General features: G+C 53.2%; 2 protein-coding genes across 6 annotated transcripts; both read right to left on the bottom strand.

Moving 5' to 3' along the window:
* Positions 1 to 2886: 2886 nt before the first annotated feature.
* LOC144195119 (ras-specific guanine nucleotide-releasing factor 2) lies at positions 2887 to 12305 on the bottom strand. Of its 5 annotated transcripts, XM_077714524.1 has the most exons (29): positions 12009 to 12305; positions 9722 to 9828; positions 9475 to 9622; positions 9325 to 9414; positions 9111 to 9247; positions 8925 to 9041; positions 8709 to 8788; positions 8440 to 8633; positions 8021 to 8130; positions 7813 to 7931; positions 7438 to 7598; positions 7277 to 7343; positions 7059 to 7195; positions 6880 to 6962; positions 6556 to 6804; positions 6317 to 6409; positions 5419 to 5789; positions 5212 to 5337; positions 5038 to 5124; positions 4845 to 4951; positions 4618 to 4730; positions 4329 to 4389; positions 4159 to 4262; positions 3995 to 4079; positions 3732 to 3929; positions 3590 to 3669; positions 3408 to 3525; positions 3169 to 3237; positions 2887 to 3080 (listed from the first exon to the last, which is right to left on the bottom strand). In XM_077714524.1, the coding sequence occupies exons 1-29, from the start codon at positions 12288 to 12290 to the stop codon at positions 2988 to 2990; spliced, it is 3786 nt and encodes a 1261-aa protein (XP_077570650.1). In that variant the 5' UTR covers positions 12291 to 12305; the 3' UTR covers positions 2887 to 2987. The 5 variants fall into 5 exon arrangements, with proteins under 5 accessions (XP_077570650.1, XP_077570649.1, XP_077570652.1 ...); XM_077714523.1 differs by having other exon boundaries at positions 4159 to 4389; XM_077714526.1 differs by lacking the exon at positions 5038 to 5124.
* Positions 12306 to 13630: 1325 nt separating this feature from the next.
* Positions 13631 to 26556, bottom strand: LOC144196088 (DNA mismatch repair protein Msh3-like). Its single transcript, XM_077716081.1, has 22 exons — positions 26382 to 26556; positions 26191 to 26284; positions 25701 to 25912; positions 25347 to 25550; positions 25155 to 25271; positions 24974 to 25091; positions 24435 to 24574; positions 24193 to 24359; positions 22827 to 22936; positions 22614 to 22728; positions 22352 to 22436; positions 21705 to 21814; positions 21319 to 21451; positions 20350 to 20706; positions 20203 to 20267; positions 20001 to 20117; positions 19751 to 19858; positions 19360 to 19474; positions 19113 to 19270; positions 16239 to 16425; positions 13901 to 14226; positions 13631 to 13816 (listed from the first exon to the last, which is right to left on the bottom strand). Exons 1-22 carry the CDS (start codon positions 26502 to 26504, stop codon positions 13735 to 13737), a joined length of 3243 nt encoding a protein of 1080 aa, XP_077572207.1. The 5' UTR covers positions 26505 to 26556; the 3' UTR covers positions 13631 to 13734.
* Positions 26557 to 27180: the final 624 nt, after the last annotated feature.

Here is a 27180-nt window from a genome sequence, read left to right as displayed (position 1 = left end):
TTGGTGTTTACATTTAGCCTCGCATTTCCTCCTTTACGGAGGCGTCGCCCGTCAAACTGTTCAACGGTGATAATTCAATTACCGGCCGGACGTGGTTTTCGCTTGACAGCCCACAATTTTCACTTTTGATTATTAGAGGATGAATTGCACTTGGAGGGGCGACATGGGAGGGGCCACATGGGAGGGGCGACATGGGAGGGGGCGGGGGTGCTTTGCTTTAGCCTCACCCTACGTTAGTTTATAGCATGTGCGCGTTTAACCCGATAAATCAAACGTTCTGAAACGACGTGAAAACAACAAAGAAGAAAACGCAAAGCACTTTTCGGCACGATCACAACTAAATCAGAACATATTTATACAATAAATTGTAGGACGAAAACATGATCATTTTGCTTACCTGTGGCGTCTGATGACAGCAAAGTTCATGTGTTTGCCACATTTCTTGCGAGCATGCGCAGAACAGACACGGTCGCACAATCCCGACGCACAATTTGACGTCATAGGTATTATTTGTGTGCCGAGATAATCCCTAGTCAGTCCACAACCATCCTAAAAATGAAAAGGTTGGCCAGACAATCGATTATTGTGAGGAATTAAAACAATGTTTAACTGTGATTGATCTTATCTGAATGTGGATTTGTCCTTGAAATAGAATAATTTAAGAAAACGCTGTCGTTCGGCCAGATGAACTCCCTTGAATCATTTGCTCCACCTAGAGGTCAATACTGTATATAGCAATCGCACCCAACGTCCTAGTACGGAATAAAAAAAAAAAAAAAAATCGAGGATTGCCATTAAGTGTCTGATGCTAATAGGTTGTCAAAAATCATTGCATGTTTGGGGAAAACTCCGAGACGTAAGGCATGTTGATTTATTTTCCCCCGGAACAGCGAGTGGAAAATGCAGACGGAGAGAAGAGATCCGAAGCAAACGTACAAAGAGAGACTTTTACGCGACAAAACACAGCATCCAGTTGCCCCCACGTCAGCAGATCGTAGCTACAGTAGTACAACTGGCACTTGGAATAGCAAAGTGCTGTGCAAAAAAAGCACAACGGGCTTGTTTTCGACAGATGCACACAGAAAAAAAGACGACGTTCATTTGGAAAAGAAAAGTAAAGGGAGCAAACCAGTAAGACATGCACAACATGCATTTGTTGTGAACATGCAGGAAAAGCTATTCGTTCGGCATAGGAGCAATACAGAAAATACCGGTTGGATTATTCAAATGCTACATTTAAAAAAAGAAAAACATTCAACCCCCTTTTTTCTCGGTGTATTTTCACCACAACAACAGATTTGACTCCTCGCTAAAAGCCCGGCTCCACAAAGGAAAGCCGAAACAGTCCCTTTTTAAGAGCACAACTTGCAATCTTTCTCAGCCATGTCGTGTGGAGTCATTTTTTGAGCAGGAAACAGTCATCAAAACAACAAACATTGACAAAAGTCGTCACTGAAGCCAAGCCACATTTGAAAGATTTTGCCCGCTTTTAGGCGTCACAAAGTGGCAGTCAAAACGTGGATTCAAAATGCAAAATCACCGCACAAGCTTTTTTTGGAGCAGATCTCATTACGAACAGCAGAGGGCGCTACTGACATATCGATTGTGTCACGAACATGCTCACCAAAAGCGCATTCATGTAGCATTGGTTATTTTTTTTAAATCGAATGTGGATTTATGATTGATGTATTAGATGACCAATCTTTTGTTTTAGATTTGATTAAATATTTTTTTTAAATTACAAAGACCACCATTTAACCCCCAAAAACTACCAATCTTGGCATTTCATGTATAAATAAAGTATCCTTCAATAGAATTTCATTCAAAAAATACCTCCTATACATTTTTTACTGCTGGCCTTTTTTGCATGCAAATGAGTCTGCAGGGAGGGCTCAAGGTCTAACTGGCTTTAATATTGTTCTCTATGTAAAAGTTACGTTTTTTATCTAGTTCCTGAGTTTGATTTTTTTTTGTCCCGGGGCGGATTAATTAGATCAGGGGTGCTCAATTCGTCCATCGGCGAGTTACCAGTCGATGGCTAAGGTACTATAGGTCAATCCAATACCATTTTAAATGAGACCTGAGCTGGGAAACAGCGCCATCGCGAGTCCAAGCATGATTACTACCCGTCTACACTACTTTAGGTCCTTTTCTGACATCAGCTATGTATCATTAGCATGCATAACTGCTGCGCTTGGTGATTGGCTGGCCAGGAGAAAAGGGTAGGTGGCTCCTTGAAAAGAAGATCTTTGAGCAAAAAAAGTTGGAGCAGCCCCGAATCACATTTCAATTGGTTTGCCCGTTGGCCAGTAGAGGGCGTGCAAACACTTATGTCTTTGGGCTGACGAGAGAAGAAGTCAGTGTACGAACTTTTGGCGAAAATGACAAACGCACAGTGGGCGGCGGTGACGTATCCAGTTTGTGAGATTCAGTGGAAGGAAGCCAACCATCCGCCATTGGCCCGATGCCCAGTGCGGGTTGGCGCTCCGTTGCCATGCTTGAGGCGCGGAAGCCTGAGAGGGAGCCCGCACGAAGATGAAGCTCGAGGCCCTTTCCGGGAGGACACTTGAGAGCCCGAGTTGAAATCATGCAAGTTCAGGCCAAAGCATTTCTCAGCGACAGGCAGGCGCTTTAGGGCGCTTAAGGGCGCTTTAGGGGGCGGGGCTCTTGCACAAGGACGAGGGAGGGAAGGAGGGGTCTTTGCGGCAACACGACGACACTCACTTGCTGGCGGGCAAATGTTCTCCGGTTGTCCCGCCCTCTTTTGATGCTACATTTCAATGGATGCTGTCCTTCCTTTCCAGCGGGCGGGCCAGGGGGCGGGCCAGTGGGCGTCAACGGCGTAGGCGCGGTACACCCTTGGCTCAAAAACCAGTGTTCCCTCGGGGACCGTCGCTCGCTTTCCCGGGTTTCCTCTCCAATCTCCAGTCTCTCAAGATGACGCGCCGGTCCGGACCGAGAGTCCGAGTCGGGCGGGCGGCGATCCATCAGGCCGGGAGCCTGGGTTCGATCTTCAGCGAGAGGTCGTACAGGGTGTCCTCGTCCATGATCAGAGTCTTATCCAGGAGGTACTGGGTCACCTGCCAGATCAACACAATGAGGCAAATGGGGCGGTAGATCTCCCAGCAAGTAGCGGTGGATAAGAGGATCTCCCAAAGTGGCTTGTACCTTGACTTGATGCTCTATCCGGTAGGGCGTCTGCTGGAACTGCCTGATCTCTCTGATAATGTGGGAAATCTGGAAAGAAAGTGGCATCAGTCCGGCGGAGGACCGAGAGGCGGCGGCGGAGGCGGCGGCGGCGACGTGGCGGCGACGTGGCGGCGACGTGGCGGCGACGTGGCGGCGACGTGGCGGCGACGTGGCGGCGACGTGGCGGCGACGTGGCGGCGACGTGGCGCTCCTCGTACCATTCTCATTTTGGAAAAGTTGACGAGCCCTTCCTCGGTAAAGTTGGGCGTTCCCTCCTCGATGAAGGCCAAGTCCGTCAGGTACATTCCCAAGTAGGGCACGCAGGGGGGGTTGCAACTGAAAGAGAGACAAGTGGCTCAGAGTGGCGACTTGAGGGAAAATGGGCGTGACGGGACCTCACTTTTTCAAGGTCTCCCTCAGATTTTTGAACCTTCCCTCGGAGGACACCGTTTTCTGCAGTTTGTCCATCAGCGCCCTGGTCTAGAGACGGAACAGCCCGTCAGCGTGTTCGGAGACAATCGGTCGGTCTTATTTTGTCCTACCTGTTTGCCGATTTTGGCCCAGGTCTTTTTCAGCCGGTAGATGGCGCTGCGATTGAGCGCCGAGGTGATCTCCAGGACGCCGTTGTAGTTGTTGAGGCAGCGGCAGATGTCGGCCACGGCCACCCACTTCTCGATGGAGCTGGCCCGGGAGCCCACGTCCGTGTGGGTCATGATCTGGGACGCCACCAGGTTGCTCATCTGGGAGGGAGCAACATGTTCCAATCCATTTTTTCCCATTCAGCACGGCTTTGTTTTCCACTCACGTCGTTGAAATGTTGACTGGTTTTCATGATGTAGGGGGTCCTCTCCGTCTTGTCCAACTTCATCCAGCCTTGACCCAGGAACTCTCTGAAAGACGCCAAAATGAGGCCACGGCGGCGAAGGGGAAGGCCGCCACAACGCCGCCGCCGACGAGGTCACTTTATACTCGTAAGGGATGCTCCTGAAGACGATGTGATCCAGCAACGTGATCTGCTCGGCCAGCTCTATCGCCGACAGCGACTCGAAACATTCCGCCTTGGGACAGTCTGCCTGAAAACGCGCAAACACACAAACAAAAGTCGGCGTCTCGCGAGTAGAAGCGAGAGACTCACTGACCATTTGCAAGATATCTTCGATCCTCAGCTGGGCGTCGTCCTGCTCGTCTTGAGACAGGCCGCTGACAGACAAACCAAAGACAAGGAAGGGCCTTCAAATATCACGCGATTGATCAAAGGTGGAATATTTTTAGACGCGACTGCGGCATTCCCCCAAATAACCAAATAAAAATCATCTTCAGTTTGGCCGGACGGGCTCGGGTGGGATTCCCCTTCACGTGACGACACAATCAAAAGGGAACGTGGCACGTCCCGGCGGCGTTGCCGAGGTGAAAGCGGCGTGCGCTCACTTGAGTATGTTGGCGGTGGCTTTCCTCTCCTGAGGCAGCAGGTCCGGGTCTCGGAGGACTTCCTCCAGGAGGCACATGACGGACATTTTCAGTTCTCCGTTCAGTTCAAAGTCCTCAACGAGCACAACGACCACAAAAAACATGAGAAATAATAAAGGAGCTGGCTTCAACATGGCCTGCTTGAATATTTGCGGAAGAAGAAGAAGAAGAAGCTGATGTTAGCTGACCTGAGAGTGCTTAGAGACCCAATGGCGCAGCACGTTCAGAACTCGGTTGGTGGCGGCACGCCGGATGATGAATTCTTTATCGCACGTTCTTTCCGAGTTGTTGAACACTGTTACGGGGGGGAGACGGAGACGCTTAGGGTTAGGGCCGTCCCCGACGGCGTCCCCGACGGCGTCCCCGACGGCGCCCACCCACCTGCCGGCGCGCCGTGCCCCGCCGCCGCCGTGGCGATGGCAAAAGCCGAGGCGGGGGAAACGGCGCAGCGTGAGCATTCCGACGGGGCTGTGGGAGGGGTCACAAGCCAAATGAGGACACCAGCGGGCGGCCGGCCGACCACGGGACCCACGCCAAAAGACCACGCGTCCTTACCTCCGGGCGGCCTGAAGCGGAGGTGGCGCGGCGTGGACGGCGAGCGGCACGGGGACACCTCTCCCGATTCGCTTCCTTGAGGAGACTCGGGGATGATTTTCTCCAGCGACACCGACTCCAAGACGGCTGCAACAAAGGACCACGTTTGAGCGAGGTGGAGTACTCGGCCGCAGAAAACACGCCAGCGTGGGAGGGACACGGGCTCACCTCGGCGTATGCTCCGTCTCAGTTTGCCCCCGAAAGGCTCCATCTTGGGCGCGTCGTCGCCGTCCGGGTCGGGAGACGGGGCAGCGGCCCGTTCCGCCGCCGGGGAGACGGCGCCCGGCGAGGGGGGCGCCGAGGCGGGGCCGGCCACGGGGGAGCGGCACGCCTGCGGGTTGGCCTCGGGACGCCCGCCCACGGGCGAGTGCAGGGAGAGCTTGCGCACGTGCACGGGAGAGGACGTGCGCGAGGAGATGGAGAGGGGTGGCGGCGAGGAGAACTTGCGACACAGGTGAGGAGATTTCTCGCCGCCGCCGCCGCCGCCGTGCTCGCCGCCTCGGCTGTTCTGGTTGCTGGCGAAGAACAGTTCCAGGGACCTGTGAGGAAGGAGCAAATGCAAAAATCAAGTCACAAAGCTTGGTGCTCTGGACTTTTTCACAAAGTCCCAAGCTACACAATCACTACGGGGGATTCCAGCGTTTCTTTTGAATGGATTCCATTCCCACATGAATGGCGGACACAAAACTCCCTCTCTTAACAAGACATTATTGGCTAAACGTTGCACGTCAATCATTCAAAAGGTATTCCATTATTCTCCGCTGGACGCTCAAGAGACAGGAGGATATTGATTCGGAAGAGGAAAAAAGGGCAAAAAAGGGCAAAAAGTGGAAGACAAAGAGGAAATCTTTAGGCTCAGCCTCGAGAAGCGACACAATTGGATGCCCTCATTTGGAGCAACCAATGACACAAAGAAGGGAGAAGAAAAGTCCGCAAATGGCCAGGCTGAAACCACGTCGGGAGGGTCAGGAAAGAGGTCAGGAAGAGCGGGAAGGAGGAGGAAGAGGAGGAAGAAAAGGGCCAAGAGGCAAAGAGACGGAAGGACGGGAGGAGCCGGTCAGTTTACTTGGACGGATCCGCCGCCATCTTCTTGATCTTCAGCGTGTAGTCGGGACAGATGGATGAGATGGACAGACGCTCAAACGACAGGCACGGCGTCCTGCCATCGGGGACGCGGGCGGCGTGGACACAAACACACGGGTCAAAATAGATAGGCGCCAGAGAAAGTGGCCATCGGGTGGACCACCCAGAGCGGGGGGACGCGCAAACCGCCGGAAAGGAAGGAAAGAGGAATGGTCGGGACACCTGACGGGAATGGAGGAGAAGGGCTTCTTGTAGATGTCGGCCAGCTTGTCCATGACCACGGCGGCGCCCGTGAAGATCCTGTACGTGTGCAGGAAGGTGTTGAGGAAGTCGATGGAGAGGAAGCGCAGGTCGGTCAGCCTCTCCAGCAGACGCTCCACGCTGGCGTAGCGGATCTGCGGGACCTTGCACGAGTTCAGCGTCTTGCTGAAGCAAATGTCCACGTCGTCTTTATGGAGACGCGCGTCCGATCTGGTCACGCGGAGATGTTTCAAAGGTCATGCAGAGATGGCCACCGCCACCGCCATCGCCACGGCTGATCCATACTTGATCATGTGAGGCACGGTGACTTTGGAGTTCTCCTCAAAGACGCTGGTCATCAGGCCGTTGCAGCGGATGTTATCGATACACTGGAGAAGGAAGAAGAAGAAGAAGAAGAAGAAAGTACCATTTCTTCTTTACCGAAACGCGCTCCCGTCTTTCCGGATTATTCCCCTTGGTGCTACCTGGCTGATATCGCTGGTCCACGCCGCCTTCTCCTGCCGCGAGGGCGCCAGCAAGACCACGGTGAAGGAAGCCCCGTCGGCCGGCTCCACCACCAGCTTGAAGTCCAGCTGGCCGAACACTTGACCTCCGACCTTGGCTGGAGGAAAAGAAAAAAAAAAAAAAACGTCATCTGTTGGCAAAGCCAGTCGTGGTTTCTGGCCCAATCTGGCGCGCTCACCGTCTTCGTCTGCGCCGTCCGCTTCCTCGATGAGCGTGCAGTCGATGAGGGACAGGACGCCGCCTTGCTGCCATCGGAGAAGAGCGGCGGTCAAAAGTCGGGAAAGTCGGGAAAGTCGGGAAAGTCGGGGGTGGCGGCGGCCCGGATGGAGACGGCCTCACCTTGAGGAGGTGCAGCTTGCCGCCCGAGCTCCGCGTGCACACCAGGAAGTGTTTGGTGAAGAGGAAGCACTGCCTCTCCCCTTCCTTCTTGAGGGAGAGCGAGCCCAGTCGCACCTTGCTCAGCTTGCCCCGTTCCACCGACGGCAGCTGGATCAGAGAGCCTGAACGCCGCCAAACCACGGGCGGATCCGCAATAGAGCGCCGTTTAACGCCGGCTCGTCTTTCTATCGCCGCTCTCACATTTGAAAGGGGGGATCGATGGCGGCGCCCCCCTTCGATTCAATCGGGCAATTGGCCCATGATTGCTTTTCAATCAACGGCAAGGGGCCGCGGATTGGCTCAATCCCACATTCTCTCGCTGTCTCACTGACTCACCCTGCCTGACAAAGGTCTGGCTGGTGTCCAGCAGGATGTCGCAGCCCTCCACGATGGTCCTCTCGATGGCCAGATTCTTTCGAATATTCTCCGTGTCGCTCACCTCGTCGTGCATGACTCTGTCCAAAGGCATCCGTCGTCATTTTGATGACGAGGCGGACATAGAACACAAGGGCTGCGACTTATCTAGTGTGGGAAACCACTGTACCTGGACAGCTCCTCCAGTTTGGACTTGGCAAACTCCAGGCTCTTGCGCTCCACGTGCTCGTGCGGCGTGTGCGCCAACAGCTCGTGCAGCGTGATGATGTAGCGAGGGATCTGGCGGCGTGGGGGAGGAAAGAAAAAAGGAGCATCTAGTGTCATCTAGTGAGAAAGGATCTACGGCAGTGGTCTCAAAGCGGTCCTCAAAGGGCCGCAGTGGGTGCAGGTTTTCATTCCAACTCAACAAGGATACCTTTTGCAAGTGCAATCGGTTAATTAGAGTCAGGTGCTACTTATTTTAAAGACACCTGATTGGTTAAAATGTCGGCACTGGATCGGTTGGAACAAAAACCAGGACCCACTGCGGCCGGCCCTATGTGGAACCGCTTTGAGACCACTGATCTACGGCTCGACGGCCGGCCCCACCTGGAACATGGGGTAGGTGAGGAAGGTCTCCAGCATCCTCCCCTCGCAGGCGGCGTTGGACTCGTACTGTTTGAGCAGCTTGTCAAAGTCTCGGTTCTGCTTGCAGTTGGCCAGGACCTGCAGGCTGTACTGATGGTTCCGCACAAACTCTTGGTAGATGTTCAGCATGGGCAGCAGGATGTCAAAGAGGTCGGCTGGAAAGGACGCCGCCGCTTTTAGGCTTGGCCCCCCCCCCGAAACCTCGGGGGACATACGGGGCCGCCTCTCACCCAGCACCAGAGTGGGCCAGTTGGCGATCCGGGCCTTCAGACCCTGGTGGAAAATCTCGTGCAGGAACATGATGGTCTCGCTGGAACGGGCGAGTACGCCGTGGGTCGGTGAGCCGGCGGTCAGATAATCAGAATGAAAATGCCCACACGGGACGGCCGTCGGTTAGCCGGCGGTCAGATGGTCAGAATGAAAATGCCTGCGTGGGCGACGCCCACCTGTTGAGGAAGACGCTGCTGACGTCGTCGTGGCTGATGGGGGGCTTCTTGGAGCTGGCCGCCATCCTCAGCGGTCGCAGGAAGCAGTTGACCAGGATGTACAGCTGGTGGACGTACCTGCGGTCAAGCGGTCGCAAAATGATCATCCGCCTGCTTCAAAGAAAGCTCAAATCCAAATGGACCCACTCCGTCTCCGCCTCCACCATGTTGAAGACGATCTGGTTCCTCTTCCTCATGCTCTCGGCGTGAGGAGAGCAGATGTAATCCTGCACGATCAGCTTCCACTTCCTGCGGCAGAGCCAGCCCCGCATGAAGCTCTGCACCTGCGTTTGGACAGCGGTGTTAATCTCTAGCGGGGGAGGGGCGAAAGAAAGAAAAAGGACGGTTGATGGAGGCCGACCTTCTTGATCTTTTTGATGTCCGGGTCTTCCGTTTCGTGGTGGACGTGGTAAGGCCTCATGCGCTCCTTGGTTTTGGTCAGTGCGACGATCTGTCGACACAGATGGTCTTTTCCCGTATTTGTGGCCGAGCGCCGCGGCGTGGACGCTACCTCGGCCTTGAGCCTCTCGATCTCCGTGTCCTGGTCCTCCAGTTGCGTGCGCAGCTGATTGGCCGCCACTTTCTCCGTCTCCACGATCTGCACCAGGTGGATGTACTTTTGCATCAGCACTTCTCGTTCCAGGACGATGTCGGAATAACTGAAAGGTGATCGGTCGGTCGGTCGGTCGGTCGGGCGGTCGGTCGGGCGGGCGTCAGACTTTTCTCTGAAACGTTTGCTTTCTTGGCGCGCGGCGTACCTGGCCTGCTGAATGGCCTCCACCCATTGGTCGCAATCCAGCTCCTCCTCCGTGCGCAGCTCCAGGGGCTTCTGGCCGTCGTGGCCGAACACCACCAGGAAGTAGTGCTGCGGGTGCAAGAGACGAGACGGCCCACGTTACAAAATACCAAAGAGGTCACCCACAGCGGTTTGGGTAGCATTTGCTAAGCGCCCATTGGAGGAGAACAAAGTGTTTTTTTGAAAGGGCTCAGTGTCCCTGCCAGCTCTTCAAATGTACGAGCCTCACATCCTCAGACACGGGAAGGAAGTCACACACCAAATCAGCGGCCTAGAGAAGGCTGCGCGTACAGTAAGTAGGGTGACGCCAAGCTGAGATCGCTCTTAGCCAAAGAGCGTCTATTTTTAAAGAAGACGCTGCCGCAAAACGGACACCCGGCCTTCTTTTCTCTTTTTTTTGCCCGGCACGTCCGCCCTCGTCCCACGCCGCCTCCTCTCCATCCCGCCGTGCCTCCGTGCTTTTATCCTTTTGTGACCAAGTGAGGATTCAGTGGAGCACGAAGGAGGGACGGTGGAGGGACTGAGAAGCAGGAGTTTTTTGCCCCCGGGAGGAGGACGGACACTGTGGCAAAGACGGGAGGGCCTTTCCGCCGTCTTGGGACATGGACGCCAAAGGCCACCGTGGATGGGGGTGCCGTCACTCACGTACTAGTATTTCTTTGGCGCATGTTTTGAAATCCTCTCTAAGAGAATGACAGGCGTTTCCACGGCAACTTTTCTTCCCGTTGAATGAATCCTCTTTGCCTTTCCATTGCGAGCCAAAGCAAACACCATTTACTGAAAGTGGATGAAATGATTTCATTCATTTTCTCATCCTCACCATGGTCGCGGGGGTGCCGGAGCCCGTGCCGGCTAACGACAGGCAAGGGGCGGTGGGACAGCCAGGGTTAGTTTGTTTTGACTTCTGTCTTCGGTGTGCATACACATAGATACTATTTATATGTACAAAAGGGATATAGACGTATTTTGAAAGCAATCCATATCGGAAGCAGAGGGGACAGCGTACATCCTTTTTTTAACGGACACGCCTCACAGCAAGAAAAAAATCCACGGCTTTGACGCATATCTACACCATGGCAATGCATCTGGCGGCGGGGCGAGGCCAGGCCAGGCAAACTGCGCAATCCCCACGGAAGCGCACTGGCGTTGAATGAGCAGCGGCGGCGGCGGCGGCACGCTCGGTCGCTGTGGAAACCGTTGAGGCCGGCGTCAAAGCACTCCTAGCATTTCAAGGGTTTGTATCTTTGCGAGAGGACGCCACCCAACGGGGAAAGGAAGGCTGCCGGCCGCTCAATGCGGGGGCGGTGACTTGACTTTGCGGCAAAATAAGTCACAGAAAGATAGCCCAGCCAGACACTGGACTATCTTCCCTCGGAGCTTGAATGGCGCCATTCCTCCAACTCGGAAAAAAAAAAACTGACGCTAGATTGTAACCGCTGAAGGTCTGGCATTGAACGTGCGGTGTGTTTGTGTGCGGCCCAACGCCGCCCGGCGGCTCGGGGCGTCTTGGAAATAGCCTCAATTAAGCATGGCAGCAGCTGGAGTGAGAGCGTGAGACGGGCCGACCGGCACAAGACGCAACGTCAAAAGAAGAAAACCTTTTGCATTCATTCAGTCATGTCTGCATTGGACAAAATAGGTCCAATTTACGGGCCTAACTTGAAACGGATGAAAGTTGTGCATGGTTGATGGAGAGTGGCCAATGGTTGGTGAAGGCTCAGAGTAACGCTCGGAATTGAGGACATTGGCCCAACCCAAACACTGGACAAAGTAATCCGTTTGGAAAAAAAAAAAATCAGAGCGGCGTGCTTTGCCACTCCCAACGAAAGAGACCCAGATGGGTCATTTTTTTCCCTCCCCAAATCTGAAACGCTTCCAGAGAATCCAACTAATCCCGTGGCCTATAACCACCAAAAAAAGCAGATTCCTTTTCCAACTGGGATGCCCGTTTACAAGCAAATACGGCGCAGTGCCGTGTCGAGCCAACACTGGCCAATGGCCGCCACGCCTTTTCCCAAACGATAGCGGAACGGAGAGTCAACGACCCACGGAGGCCACCTAAGAGCGGGCGATGTAACGTAGCGGCGCGCTTATGCCGGATTTATTGTTAGCGTGGGTGGGTAGAGAGGGGGCGGGGCAATATGGGAGCAAAGGTCACCCGGTCATCAAGAAGCCAGGTCACCCGAAGGTTAGTCTCACGTTCTAGCAATTGACCAAAAAGGAGGAAAGGCGGCAGGCTGATACATCACCTGCTTGTCCAGGGCTTCCTTGCCGGCGGCGGACATTTTGGAGGCGGGCGCGGGCGCGCGCTCGCAGGTGCAGCCCTCCAACAGGTAAATCCCGGCGGGGCGGGCACTCTGCTCGTGCTCGAAGTAAAAGAGGACATTCTGGTAGAGGGCGAAGAACTTGTCGTGCCAGCGGCTGTTCTCGGCAGTCTTCTTGCTCAGGTAGCCGCGTTTGGTGCCCTCCTTGCGGGCCACCAGCGACAGGAAGAGCGCGTGGCCCTCGTTGTAGCGCACGCTCTTTTGCATCGTCGGGCGTTAAAGTGGGCGCTCGAACGGATGGACGGGCGCGCGGACGCTCGTTCCTCTTCTTCTACTTTTTCTTTTTTCCTGTTGTTGTTGTTCTTGTCTCGTACCTCAAGGCTCGGACGATGCCGTCCTCGCGCGTAAAAGTTGTCCTGCCGTCCTAAACGCCGCTCCCGGGGATGGGGACCGGGACGACGAGCACCACGCTGAGCACCACCACGATGACGACGAAGAAGAAGAAGATAACGACGAGAAGGAGGAGGACTTGTAAAAAGAGGAATCCATGGCGACTCTTGAGCGCGGCAGAGGCGGACACAAAAGAGATCAACGCTAATCGGCTTTTGCCTCTGGTCAATCCCGAGCGAGCGAGCGAGCGAGCGCGGCCGACCGACCGGCCGGCGCAGACACGCGTAGCCAACACGTAACCAGCACGCACGCATGCACGCGCGCGCCTGCCTGCCTAAGCGCCCGCCCCCTTTGCCTTCTCCATGGTGCGCGCCTCCCTCTCCTCCCTCCCCCACGCGCTCTCTCTCTCTTTCTCTCACTCGCAGAAGCGCAACGTCCATCCATTGCGAGACGATCAAATGCTACACAGAAAGAATGCACTTATTCTTGCCTTTCTCTACTAGCGGACAGCCACTTGTGTTTGCTGTTGTTGTTTTTGATGAAATGACTCTCATTTTAGACCGATTTGGACACGGACAATTGGAATAGTCGGCGTCTCTGCAGACCTTTACTTAATGTGCCCCCCTTTTTTTTCTTTCAAGTCCTCTTAACATTGCACAACTTTTAGGTGGGCTCAAATGTCATTTCATGTCAAATGTCTGTTTACTGAAGAGATCATACAAAATGGCCGTGGGAGTGACACTTTCTGTCTTGCATGATGAAAGCTGAAATAGAAAATCTTCCCATTTAGTGACGTGAGGCTAAAGATAATTTAAGTCAGGTATTTATGTGGCCAGAGCCCTCGGAACATCCTTTTTTCGATTGCATTTTCCCCACCTCTTGTTATTGTGGCAGAAATCTCTCGAGAGGTGGCTTCGTTGTGAAAACAAATAAAATAAAAAAAATAAGAGCAGCCAGATTCTGGACTTCCTGTCCTTTGATTGGATGCCATCCGTGGAGCAATAACACGAGCAAAGATACAAACAATATCGCCCACAAATCGCATTGCGCTCAAATAGGACACGCCAAGCATTTTTGTCTACTTTCCCCTTTTGATAGAGTTGAATTTGTCAGGCCAGCACTACAAGTTCCACAATGATCACTTCTCGTCTGTCAAATGTTCCCTTTTTTTTTATTGAAACTTGTGCACTCAATTATCTGGCCGTCAGTAGTTTTTAGTGGAATCCAAAAAAAGCGAACTTCTTTTCATAATGTACATAAGGCACGTTTTTGGATCCTGAATACATACGTCTGAATGAATGAATGTAGGTGGGAGGTGGTGTCACAAGCAGTTGGAGTGCAGCCATTGGTCCAGAGAGGCTTTGTCCGAGATGCTCCAAACCTCCGACAGCAGTTTCTTCCTCCTAAAAGAAGACGGACGGACGGACGGACGGATTGGGGGTTACATTTTTATCCGACAGTGCCTTTCATTGACCGATTGCGTTTACCTCCGGGATCGGACGGCGTCCTCCAGCTCCCGGGCCTTGAGGGCCGCGACGCGGAGCACCGACTCCGGGATCTCGGCCAAGCGGGCCACGTTGAGGCCGTAACTGCGCTCGGAGGCCCCCCGGCTCAGCCGGTACAGGAAGGTGACGGAATCCCGACGGGGCTCCTGGTCCGGGCTGGCGGGGGACGCTCTCCCGGGCCTACCTTCCGTCTGCTCGGGGTCATTGAGGAGGAAGGACGTGTGGTAATTGGACACGTGGCGCGGATGCACCCGCTCCAGCTCGCGCAGAGGCGGGAAATGGGTCACGAAGAGCGTGAAGCACTTCACCTGTGGGGGACAAAAGACGGAAAAAGGTGAGGAAAAACCCGGGTGCCAGGAGCATTTCCTTCACGCCGTCGGCCCTTTCCGCACGGCCGGCCACGTTACGTAAAGGCCGGCCCGAAAGAAAGGCGAGGAGTGGGACGGCGGCAGAATAAATGCGCTCACCCAAAAAGAAAAGCAAGGAGCCAGAATAAATGCGTTCACCCTTGCCCACCTACGCAGTAGCTTTGGCAGCCTCCGCTACCAGCCAAAAAAAAAGAAATTTCTTCCATCCTACGAGCGCATAAAAAAATACTATGGAGCACGCTGCGACAAAACGGCAGCCGGATGCCCAGGTGCCGCCATTTATTTAGTGGACGGGCTCCCACGTGGAGGACGACGGCGTCCTCATCCCAGCGCCGGCCGGGGTCAAGCGGGATGCAAAAATAGGCACTTCAAAAATGGAACGGAGCACGGGCGCCAGGTGCGCTCACATTTACGTAAGAGAGCCACGGGCGCGCTGACGTAAATGTCGCCGCACCTGCCAAAGAACAAAGTAGTTGCAAGTGGACGGGGAATTTGGAGCCAGACATTGTTTACTCGTCACAAAAACAAAGGGACGTCCCATCCGTGTTTGACTGCGTGATAAAATAAGCAGTCCATTTGGGCGCCCCATTCAACAAAGGTTGGGCGTGACTGCAAATAGCGCTAGCTAGCTTCCCCGCGCTGGCCTGCCTGTCCACCCACGTGGAAGGAGTCAAACAAATGGAGCGGGCCGGCGGACGCTCGGTGCCAATAACGGTCCGACGGGGGGGGCTGACTGGCCGCTCGTTAGTAGCCACGACAAGCTCGTGGGTGGGAGGCGGCCATTACATCAAAGTTGAAAACCATTAGCAAAGTTGTCCAAGTTGGTGAGCTCAAAAGGCTTTCTAATTTTGTTTTTTTCGACTTATTCCTTGCCATTGACAGCAATGGAAAGCAATTTAAATGGAGAACTAGTGTCAACGGTTGGCTGTGGCTCATTTGACATGGACGTCTACTCTCATGGTTTCAATATCTGTGGTGAAAATAAACGCTGCAGTTCTACTCCCGCCCACTAGTTGGCAGCACGCAGCAGCCATGCCGTCCGTGTGTGCGGAAAACGTAGCGTGTGGAACAACTTGTTTTCCTTTAAAGTCATCTCAAGACAATGCGTCCAAACTAAAATAGGTGTTATTGTTGCGACAGAAAGCTGAAAATACATACACCTTCAGTTTTTCGGCACTAAAGAGTGTGTTGTTCAGACATAAAACAAACAGTTTCAGACCCGATACGAACGATATGGGCCGCAGCCAGATACACAGGCAAAAAAAGACAGCGCTAACTTCACCCAGCGGGTGACTTTTCCTTTTTTTTTTCCTCCCCCGAACCCACGCGCGTCGTGATCAAGAAGGAAGCGTCGTTGTCGTCATCGCCGCTCGATAAGGCTTTCTGGTCCAATTAGGCGCCACCACATTTGCGCCGCGCTCCAGCGGCGTCGGCGCTAACGACGAGCTAACGAGCGTCGGCGGCCCGGGGCCCTTTGTGATCTCCGCGGGGAGAGCCCACAAAGATTTGGCGCGACTCAACCTACCGCCGCTTTCTCTCGTCTGGGTTTAAGCGGGGGGGGGGGTCGACGGCGCCACGGCGAGGGCGGGCGACCTTTTCTTTGGAGTGCTTTTGGGAGCGCCTCGCTTGGCTTGGCCTGCCTGCCTGGCTGGCTGGCTCGGAGAGCTGTCACTTTGAAACTCCGTCAACAAGTCGCTTGAGGAATTACGTTCGCTAAAACGAGCGTGGCTTTACGCGCTTCATTAGCTCGAGCCGAGCCAGCCCGTGGAAAAGTTGCACCGCACAAATTCAGCCAGCTTTTACGCCATCAAGTCTACGTGGGTGCCTTCAAATGTTTTGGTCACCCAAAAAAAAGGAGCGACATTTTTGCTAACGGCTCACTGCGGGCCGACCCATCCGCGTGCTTACACAACCGGGCCTTGTGGAAAAAAAAAAAGAAGCGTGAGACTCACCACGGTGATCAAGTGACGCAGGGTGGCGTGGGCGATGGCCACGCCGTCGTGGGTGCTGGTCCCTCGTCCCAGCTCGTCCAAGATGACCAGCGAGCGGTCGGTGGCGCGGGAAATCATTTCCGAGGCTTGGCTCAGCTCCTCCATGAAGGTGCTGCGGCCTCGCTGAATGTCGTCCGACGCTCCCATTCTGTCGGAGAGAAGAAGAAGAAACGGGGTTTTAAAATGGGATTAGCCACGTCCCCTTTCCATATTATTATCCTTCCGTCGGATCCCAACTATTGGGTCGCCGTCAATCAGACGCGTTGGAATATTTGGAAACTTCGGCTTTAAAAATGGGATTCCTAAATGACCGCTTGGATGAGCCTCATTTGCACCATTTGCTTAAAATCGGGCTCACCCACATCGGATGGAGATGGGCAAAACAAATCCAGACACTTTCAATTAAAGATGAAAAGAAAAGTCTGAATGGGAAAAAGATTGGATTCAATCAAGTGAAATTTCGGATGCTAATTGCCGTCTTTGAGCCTCGGAAGCGCTCATTAAGGGGGGCCCCTTTTGCTTAAAGTCTTCCTCATTTCAGCGTAGTGCAGGCGGCATCTTTACTCCTCCCCTTTAACGGCTCCGTATCGCCACGGCGACGCAACCGGCGATGGAGAGGAGGGGCTTGGGGGGTGCGTGCGCCTGCATTTACACGAGCTCATTAAGAAGGGCACGTACGCGTACCCGTGGGTGACTCGGGGGAAATTAGCCGCACTCTCGCTTCGATCCAACGGGCGCCGGCGTTTACGCTAAAACGGGTTCCGTCGGAACGGCGCCGCCCCGCTTGGCCATTCCACGGGAGCGTTTGTTTAGCCTGCGTGTTGGCGCCTCGACAAATAGCGAGCAGGCGGTGTCGGGCCATTTGGAATGAAAGCTGTTTGACTTTTCCAAAGAGGCCTTCTCCTTTTGGCTGTTTCCATAACAACCGCAAGAGGATGGACGGACGGACTGGAGGCGCAGCGCAGCGCGGCCGCCCCGCTGGAAATGTGTCCTGGCGTTCAACGCAGTCCGACGGAGGCAAACCTGGACGTACGTAACGTAAGAGCAAACAAATTGTCCCGGAGCGCGGGAGGCAGAGCAAAACAAAATCAGATTTTGCCAGCCCCCGTTTACGCTGGAAACTCTGACTGCTAATCAATCATTTGGATGATGCGAGAGCGGGGAGCCCATTAAACACCCACGCAGCATTTGATTACCCTCACCAAAGCAGCCAATTGCACGGCGCTGTTAAAAGGCATACCCGCCCGCCCGCCCGGCTTATTACGGGCGGAAACGCACGCAATGAAATGCCAATTTGACAGACATTAGACATGTGGCCGGGTGTCCATATCCATCCGCGCTTTGTGCCGTCCCAATTAGGAAGGGATAGGCAAAGACCAGATGAGACGGGACGCCACGGGGAGGGATGCACGCTCAGAGGACACCGACCAGCCCTTGTCTGCCTTTTCCAATAAGCGGAATATTAACCGCTAATCCCTTTGGTAAACAGGACACAGAAGGGAAAGGCGCCCGCACACACAGTCGCACACTCATTTGGAAACAAGCTACGCGCTGCTACTTAAAACGTCCAATAATTGCTTCCGCTGCCGTTAAACACCCTTTTCAATCCACTTGAATCAAGAGTGGCTCAAACGGGCATTGCCAACTGTTGCTCTTCTTTGAGCACACACACACTGTGTGTGATTCTGGACTATTTTGCGCCTTGGGGCGGGGGGCAACCGCCCCCAGAAACCCACCCTAACCTCCCACCCAGCCTTACGTAAGCTGCTTCATGCATTAGGAGCACCCATGAACACAGTTTAGAATGTATTTTTTCTTTTTTACAAGAAGCAAATTGGGCTGCTGAGCAAAGGATAAAAACGACAACAAATCTACGAGCCAAAAGCGTGATTTTAAGGAAGGCTGGAATGAAATGGAGAAATTGCTGACAGAGTTTTGAACCCCGTCGAGTGGCTACATAAAAAAAATAAGGAAAAAAAACTGCTTGGAGCAAGAAAAGAAAGACAATTAGGCCCATCTGTCAGCCATTAAGACTAATTAGAGGGAGCAGCAAGGCCACCAGTGAGTCGGAATTGTTGTGGATTGAGCGCAAAGCGCACAAAAGGAAGGGGGACGAGTATGGCACGGCCACGGAGGAGACTAAGCATATTTCATGAGGCGCGTGGCGGAGGACAGCCACAGATTACAGCGGATTACTCCACGGTGACGCGGCGCAAAATACAATGATAGCAACCACGATCTCCTTTTGTCAAAGCACTTCATGGAGAAATAGCAGAGCGGTGAGTGACGTCGTCATGGGAACGCTCCATCCACGCCGAATAAAAAGCAAGTCACTTTACCGCCACTGTGGCACACGGCGCCAATTAGCGCTTTAGGCTTTTGCTCCACCTTTTTTGATTTAGATGTGAAAAATTAGGAATGATTGACATGAATCAACCATTTGGTTTTTTTTGTATTGTATTGGGCGTCCGATCAATTTGGAACCCGGCAGCGAAGCAACAACGTGGGGAGGCCTCATTTATTGGACTTTGACCCATTTCCGTGCCACCGACGGTGTTAAAAGTTCAATTCATTGGAATTTGACAGCAATGGCGTAGCACTTGGCCGGCACTTAATTGGCACCTCCCCCGAGGTTAAGCGGCACTTGTGCGGGGTGGGGGTTGGCCAAAGCCATTCCGCCCTTTTGGGTGCAGGATTTTTTTGGCCTATTTAACATAGTAAGGTTGCGCAAAGCTTTCCTCTTTAGACTTTGGAACCAAAGCCCCCAGTGCGGCCCACGGTAGAATAGTTTTTGCCAGCCCCGCACTACTTAGAGAGAAATGAACTTGGTCCTACCTGGTGTAAACGCCATCCAAGATGCCCAGCCGGGCCCCCGAGGCGGGCACGTAGGAGCCTATTTGGGCCATGACGCAGATCAGGGCCACCTGGCGCAGGTACGAGCTCTTCCCCCCCATGTTGGGGCCGGTGATGATCATGGTTCTTTGTCCGTCGGCCTGAAAAAGAGGGGAAAGTTCCAGAGTCAGCCAAAGTGCCGTCGTCCACGTACTGCGGGCAAAATGGGCGTCGCTCGGTTTTGGCGTACCCGGAGATCCACGTGATTGGCCACGTACTGGCCGTGCTCTCTGGTCAGCAGCTCGATGGCGGGGTGCCTGCCGTCCTCGATGACGATCCGACGCTGGCCGTCCGACACTTGCGGCCTGTCAAAAGACAAACGGGAGTGTGAAAAAGGACTCTGGCGGGAATTTCAAGCACGAGCGGAACCCAAGCCCATTCTTCCACGCCACATTATCGGGGAGGACGACAACTTTTGGCTGGCATAGTGGGCGGGTGGGCGTGTGTATTTGAGCCAGCCAGAGTAACGTTGGCGATCTGGCCAGCGCGCCGGTTAGCTAGCCCGCCCACGCGGCGTTTGTGCCCACGCGGGAAACGCAAACACAGCCTATATAAAATCCACAGTGGAGAGCTTACATCACCTGCAATAGTCCCCGTGTTTGGCGGCCTGGGCCAATGAGAAGAGGCAGTCCATGGTTGCTAGGTGACTAATGGCCCTTTTCATGGTGTGATAGTGCTCCCCAAAGTGACTGCCAGAGAGGTAGAGGGAGAGATTTGCCCACGTAAATGAGCAGAAATGGCCTCCCCGCGGGCGGCCACGGCCACTCCGGGAAGCCGGCTCCCGCTTGGGAACAGGCTTGGGCTTGGCTCAGGTGGCGCCGACGTACGTACTCCAGGAAGAGGCTCCACTCCTTCTGGCAGTCGGAAAGCAGCCGCTCACGCAGTTGCAGCAGCTTCTTCAGGTGCTCCGCCACAAAGGGAGAGTGATAGCGGCTCACCAACTTGGTTCTGTCCAATCAATAAATGAAAAGAGAGAAAAAAAGGGGTTATTTGAAATGGATCTAGCTAGCTAGCTTCTTCCCTTCGTTCTCACCCGCCCACTTTGAGCCAGTTATCGGGGACCAGGGAGGACTGCCGGTTCTTCACTTCGATCATAAACTGTGTCGGGAGGAGAAATTAAAAAACAAAAAAGGGCGCTCAAGCTCAATCTCCCGTCGGACGGGGGTGACGCGGCGAGTACCTCCTGCCCCGCCACGGTGACGTAGTCCAGGGCGGGGTTTTTCAGGACACGGCGGACGTCTTTGAGGTGGTCCTCCAGCCGACGTAGCACCTCCTGGATCTGCGCTCTCCTTTTGCGCAGCGCCGGGAAAGAGGAGGGGTCGGCAAAGAGCTCCGTCTTGTTCCCGCACTTGGCCGCCTTTTGGTCCAGCGAGGCCAGGAAGCCTTGGGCCGGGGACAACAGCTCCGGAGCGTCCTCCAGGAGGGATCGCACCAGGTCGGAGCGGATCTCCGCTCGGATGGTCGGCAGCAAGGCCAGCAGTTCCAGCGACAGGCGGCAAAGGCTGCCCACCGTCAGGTAAAACTCCTGCGTGGACGACTACGAGAAACAAAACAACAGGAAAAAAATGCACTCGGACGCTTTCCGATCGATAGGAAACGCCGCGGCGGATGTCGACGTTTCCGCAAAAACAAATGGAGTTGGCGTTGGGCCCGAGAGGATTGATTTATGGACTGACAAGACGGGCTGGCCTCTGGGGAAGACGGCCTATCGTGCTTTATGATAACCATTAGGGGACTTTTGCCATCGTTAAAGGTTAATGAGAGCCAGCATGCTCTCAAGTGTTCATCAGCGAGCGCCGTTTTACGCCCCCCTCCCCCCCGATGTCGGAGACCACTACGCGGTGGTCTCCAACGGAACCCATTTGACGACGTGATGATCCGCGTCGAGGGATTCTTGTGTGCGCGCGCAGAGAGTGACATTTATGTTGCTTTTGTCTTAATGATGGATTTAAAAGTTGAATGCGAAAATGGGCCTCGAAGACCCCCTGACATTTTAAAGATGAATTAGAGGGAAAATGAGATTGTGTCAACCTTTGAAGTATTCCCCATCTCTCTCTCTCTCTCTCTCTCTTAGTGTCTTTGCAGATAAAGTGATGGAAATGCTTTTTCAGAAGTCAACTAAGCATGCATGAGCCCTTCCTTTCTTTACCTTTTTGTTGAAAATGCTGCAAATTCCTCTCTCCAGATCAGGCAAACGCACCAGCAGGGATTTGATGGTCTGGAAAGTGAGCGAATCTGACTCGAGGATTTCCTGCACCGCATCCTGCCGCTCCAAGATGGACCTAGAAAACCCAACACAATTGACTGAGCAAACATATCACAAAGACACAACGTTTCTTTATAGCCATGACTACTTTACTATGAACTGGCAAGCAACATCACATTCGACGGGGCGTGGTAAAAGCACAACCAATCTTCCATATTATTTCCAACATTTTTTACCATTCATTTGGATATGGGCTGCGAGGCCGATCTACCCTTGAGAAGGATACGAATAAATAGAAGAAAGATATCCAGGAGGGAGTTTACACTCACTGCGCATCGGTGAGCGGACGAGTCAGCCACTTCCTCATCAGCCTCTTTCCGAAGGGCGTGGAGGTGTGGTCCAACACCCACAGCAGACTGCCCCTCACGCGATTGTCCGTCTGTTAAGGAACGCACAACGGAGTTGGAGAAGGCCCGCGTCGAGAAGAAGGGGGGAAAAAAAAAAGTTTGAAAAGAGGAGACCCAAGTCCGACCCGACCCCGTACGTGCACCAAACAAGCGTCGCCCACGCGAGCCTCGCCGGTCGCCGGACAATTTGCCGGCCGCACAAATGTTGACGGAAGGCCTCGGGAGGGCCATTTCCTTCCCATCGAGCGGCGCGGAAATGACCCGTCGTGGCTCCCGCACCAGAATAAAAGCGTCCCGATATGATGTATGTGCACCAATGGAAAGCCAACGAGGCCCCGTGGCCTACTTTCACAGTTCAAATGGATTCCATCGCCGTGATTGAAAAGCAAAAGAAATAGAAATCGAGCAAATATACACGAGCACGTCCGCCTCACAGTTGAGTTCCGAGATGGAGGCTTCCCATGTGGGTTTTTTTTTTTCAGGTACTCTGCTTTCCTCCCTTGTGGGCTAGCTGGCTGGCAGGCAGGCAGGCAGGCAGGCAGGCAACGGAATATGAAGAATCAAATCACCTGATTTTGCAGGATCTCCAGGTTCCTGAGACTGGACGCAGTCAGGATCATTCCCTCCGACTCGGCGGTCAGACGTTGGAAGGAGCTGCGAACACACAAAAATAAGCCCAATCAAGGCACCCACATTGTCCAATTTTCACCCAAAAGCGTCCAAATCCTTTTAGATTTTTGCCTCGACCGGCTTTTTAGAAAGATCGGAATTTTTTTGGAGCGGAAATGGAAGGAAGGTTTAAAGGAAGGTGTGCCACCATTGGGAGTGTACCTTTGGCTTCTGAGCACTCGCTCCAAGTTGAACTCTTGGAGATACTGGACCAGTGGACCCAAACAGCAGATGATCGGGCTCTCCAAAGAGCCCACGTGTGCCAGAGCACGGGAACCTGGACAAGGCCAACGCCGGTTAATGCGCCGCTCCAAGAAAATGTGGCCATGTTTAAAATAATCTTTGAATAACGCAGAGGAAGATCAGGAGCCAAACCTTGGGCCTGATCTTGGCAATAGAATTCAGTCAGGGTGTTCATGGCGGCGGCAAACTCAAATTGGGCGCTGTCCCTCTTTTCCACGCGCACTTTGTCGTCAGCCCGAGCGCTGGAGAGAAAGGCGGACGCCGATAAATGGCGTTTTCCTAGTTAATGAAAAGGGTGGGGGTGCGGGGCGGGGGGTGCTTTGAAGGCAAGGCAGACACACACGCGGGCGGGCGGGCGGGCGCTCCACGGCGCCTCATTCATCGGTGCCGCAATGCCGCTTTCAAGGACTCGCCGGCGAGCTTTGTCCGACCCGTTGCCACGGCAACTGAGGCAAACACCCGCCTGCAGATGAACGTCGGCCGGCCGGGGGCGACCGGGTTTCTTACCACTTGCTCTCAAAAAAAAAAAAAAAACATTGTTTCGGTGAACGTAAATGACGACGGGGCTCAAATCGACTTTGGTGAACAGAAAAAAATAATAAAGAATTCTCAAGCTCGAAGCCGACATGAAATCACAGTCAGTGATTTAGAAGGCTTGCAAACATCCATCCCCTTTAGTCATTTCATCTGTCGCATCCCGGCCAGGTCATTAAAAATTAAAAAAGGGGGTGGCTTCCATTTATACTTTCAAGAATAGGAGAGAACATTGGTGTGGAAAGAGCCAATGGCTGACTCCTATTGGACACACAAAGCGGTCCACAGGCAAGGGCGACTCGCAAATCTCCCGGGGGCTCATTAGACTTGTTTCTCCGTGGACACACCCGCACGCAAGCCCCGTTGCCGCTACCGGCGGACGACCCGGGAGAGCGTCACGCACACCATGTACACTACACGAGGAGTGAAGCAAGGTGGATGTGATTAGAAAGAGCTCAATCCAATGGCTCACAAAAGGCTTGTTCAACAGTCGCTATTTGATGTGATTGCGAAGCGGCTAGAATTTACAGAGCAATTTTCCCATCATTTCCATGGAGGACCACTCAAATTTCATTCCTTTTAATAGGGCCGAAGAGTGCTCGGCATCCCTGCCTTCTTCTACCATCTACCGGTTAGATCGGGGAGGAGGGGTACAGGACGAGAGCTGGATTCAAACCCAGGTCCATCACTGTTTGCCCACCACTCCTGGGACCTGCATTTCATTTTGGGGATGATGAGTTTATGGAATGACAAATGAGGAACGGAAGAAAAAAAAAAAGATGAGGCATCTTTCTATTTTTCCAATCAACCTCACGGAGTAATCTAATCCCCTCCCACTCGGTGATGGGATACTCATTTGTGCCTAACGCAGTGAGGAAAACCCCCAGAGACAACGACATGCGGCTTCAAAGATGCAGCGTCGAGATGGGAAAAACAGTCGAGCCCCCCCTCCCCCATTGGTTACCTGGCATTGCCGATGCTCTGCAAGAGTTTTTGCGTCTGGGCCGAGAGGTCAGAGGGCACCAGGATCTCCGCCGGGTCCATCTTCAAGACCCGACTCTCCAGTCCACAGCGAGAATGGACGTCGTGGAAAGAATCCATCTGCACCTCTCCCGTGCAGGGCACCACGGCCTTCGTCGCATCGGCAAAATAGACAACAATTGGAGTCCCAAATCAACTGGGGAAAAGTATTCAAATGGGACTCACCACCAGGCCCACGGTCAGCTTCTTCTTCGACTTGTCCCATTTCTCGCTAATGCACAGGAGGACGCCGTCCACGGGATCCGACGTGGCATCCCGGCCCTCGTCGTCGTCGTCGCCGCCGCCCCCGCCCACCGGGTTGACGTCTAGAGGGTACGTCGAGGAGATAACGCCGGCAAATGAAGCCGGATAATGAACGCGTGTGATAATGTTAGCCTGAACAGCCAGCTAAAAATCCTCTCAAGAATCCAGAGACAACAACAATATTTCCACAATGAGTAATGTTAAGGCGCCCTACCATTTAAAATGGGGGAGGGCTCTTAAATGGTAGAGCCACATTCTGTCATCCGTCCACAAATAGCGGAGAATTGACCCTCGAATTAAATCAATCAACGCAGAAACGGAGGGTGGATGCGTATCCGTGGCTACCCAGCGTAATTCTGACCCACCCTGGCCCGAAAAGTAGGATGGACGGTGGGCGGGCGGGGCGACGTGAGCAAAAAAAAACCAAAAACAAATTGAGAAGTGGTTGTCAAAAAGGATACCTTGGCCCACCAGCGTGGACTTGGTGTAGAGCGCGCTGAGTTGCCGTTGAAACAAGGCGTTTTTGTTGACCCCCAACGCTTTGATGGCGGAAGTCTCCGTCTGCTTGACCACGCCCACCTGGCAAGAGAAAATGATGCCTTGAACTCTCCAGTGGCGTCCATTTGAACGGCTTCTTCTCACCTTGTGACCTCGAGCCACCAGTCGCCTGACGTGTATGAATAATCGATGCGTGGGGACGCTGCACGTCATAAAGTTGTGGTCCAGGTAACAGACGATGTTCAACTCCTTTGCTGCAATCTAAGGAGACGACGGCGGCAGTGCGTCACAAGGCCGTGGCGACACATTTGACGGGCGCTCGGTCAGTCTACTCACCTCGGCATCCTCTCCGAAAAACCTGTATTTATATCCACACTCCACGGCCAACAGGGCATCCTTGTACTGCTCTTTCAGCTGCACCACCTGCTGCTCCAGGGGAGTGTACACGCCCTTTGAGCGCCTGTGGGGGGCGCTGGCGCCCGATGGCCGACTATCCTCCCGAGCGTTATCTCTGCCGCCTTTTGCCGCATTTCTTCTTGGCTTGGTAAACCGAAAAGGAGAAAAGTCAGTGGTATTCTTTCATCACCTTTAAAGGCTTTCGGGGTAGTTATAGCGTTTAAATGTAACATGGGTCTCATTAGGGAAAAATGAGATGTAGAAGAGGCAGTAACCATGTCCAATTTGTAGTACCTGGCTTGACTGCTGTTTTTCTTCCCCCTTCTCCAGCAGTCGGTCATCATTGGCGTGTCGACGGAGGACCTTAGCGGGAGAGCGGCGAGCCGGCCCGCCCGCCTCCTTCAAAGCGGTCACGCCGGGCATAATCATGCAGCTGAAGCCTTTCAGCCTCTCCAACGTGGAAGGGCATAATTGCCCTGCTCCTCGGTTCAATGACAGCTTTTTCTCTAGGAGAAGAAATCAGATGGCACTTCATTTCATTGGGACTTGAAAGGTAATCCAATAGCCATACTGAAATTAGAAAGTATAAGTAGAACCACGGGATCGTATTTCTAGTTTTTCAATAAAATTGCTGATGAGGGTAGCTGAAATGTAAATGTATTTTTAACGAGAACACAACAGAAATCAATCTGACAGTAATTGTAGTCGGCTCAAAGAAAGGGGGTATTGTAACATTCCCACATTGGCCGTCTCAATTCAAGTAGAATGAGTGGCATGAGTTTACCTGCGAGCCTGTTTCGACCTCCGTCGTCCCCCTTCAGGGAGAGTCTGGCTTCTTTGGAAGGGACGTCGTCCTCAGAGTGCTCTAAGGGGCGCTTCTGTGTGTGGGGGGGAACAAGTACATGTATATATATTTGCATGTGATGGGACACAAGTCGTTCAGTCGTGACGGCGAAAAAAATGGCCGGTCCGAACCTTGCCATTCGGGCGCTCGCTGTCCTTTCGTGATTTGAAGGCGCCGCCACCGTCACCAGGTCCTTTGAAGTACCTGCTAACTAACGGTTGAGAGGCACGCGACTTTTTCGCAGCTTTCGGCATCCTAACCGCTCAATGTTTACTCACAGTAACGCCAAACTTATCGGTCACGAGCTCTGCTAGGGATCTGTCGCTCGCTTACTTTTCAAAACACAGCGTCGCCTTGATGTGACGTAGCCCATGATTCGCGCCAAAAGACTATCAGGGCTTCCTGTTGCGGCTTTTCAGTTGCACTAGTGACTAGTCGTTCAATTGAAAACGTTACTGAAACCAATTTAGTTTAGTTTCTAGTGATGATACAAACCAATAATGTTTCTTGTTAAACGGAAAAGCCGTGTGTGCTAATTGTGCGCGTCAATGTAAAAGTGTACTTGGTGAATAAAGTTTATTGGAAGTTGCAATATATACTATTTGGTGATTATTTTGGGGAAATTCACTTCCGGCCCAAACGCACTCCACATCCTCCTTGTTTTATAAAACATTGAGAATGAGTTCGTGCACTACTGTAATTTCAAAGGACCTTGTGCTTTCTCCCTTATGATGTTTAAGCCCAAGTCACATAAAACAGATAATGACTGACAAAAATAAAGACTATCAGATCAAAGGTGCAATTCATCTTTATTCGCAGATCAATAATATCTGCAAGTAGGTACTGTTGTCTGCTCCAAACTGCCTGTTTGCTACTAATTGGGTTTAAACATAGCTGGTTAAAGGTTTCAAGTTATTGAAATGGTGACCA

This window comes from Stigmatopora nigra, chromosome 4 (assembly GCF_051989575.1).
Source record: "Stigmatopora nigra isolate UIUO_SnigA chromosome 4, RoL_Snig_1.1, whole genome shotgun sequence".
Taxonomy (NCBI): Eukaryota; Metazoa; Chordata; class Actinopteri; order Syngnathiformes; family Syngnathidae; genus Stigmatopora; species Stigmatopora nigra.
Note: the sequence above shows the minus strand (reverse complement) of the source record. Positions and strands in the feature narration are given on the sequence as shown.

Coding starts and splice junctions, on each gene's coding strand:
- LOC144195119 (XM_077714523.1), bottom strand. CDS start 12,290: ATGCAAAAGAGCGTGCGCTACAACGAGGGCCACGCGCTCTTCCTGTCG. Junction 9,623..9,721: donor GAGGCCATTCAGCAGGCCAG/GTACGCCGCGCG, acceptor ATCACCTTTCAG/TTATTCCGACATCGTCCTGG. Junction 3,081..3,168: donor GGATAGAGCATCAAGTCAAG/GTACAAGCCACT, acceptor TTGATCTGGCAG/GTGACCCAGTACCTCCTGGA.
- LOC144196088 (XM_077716081.1), bottom strand. CDS start 26,504: ATGCCGAAAGCTGCGAAAAAGTCGCGTGCCTCTCAACCGTTAGTTAGC. Junction 24,360..24,434: donor AGCTGACCGTGGGCCTGGTG/GTGAGTCCCATT, acceptor GATGCGACGAAG/GCCGTGGTGCCCTGCACGGG. Junction 21,815..22,351: donor TGGAGATCCTGCAAAATCAG/GTGATTTGATTC, acceptor GTTCCTTAACAG/ACGGACAATCGCGTGAGGGG.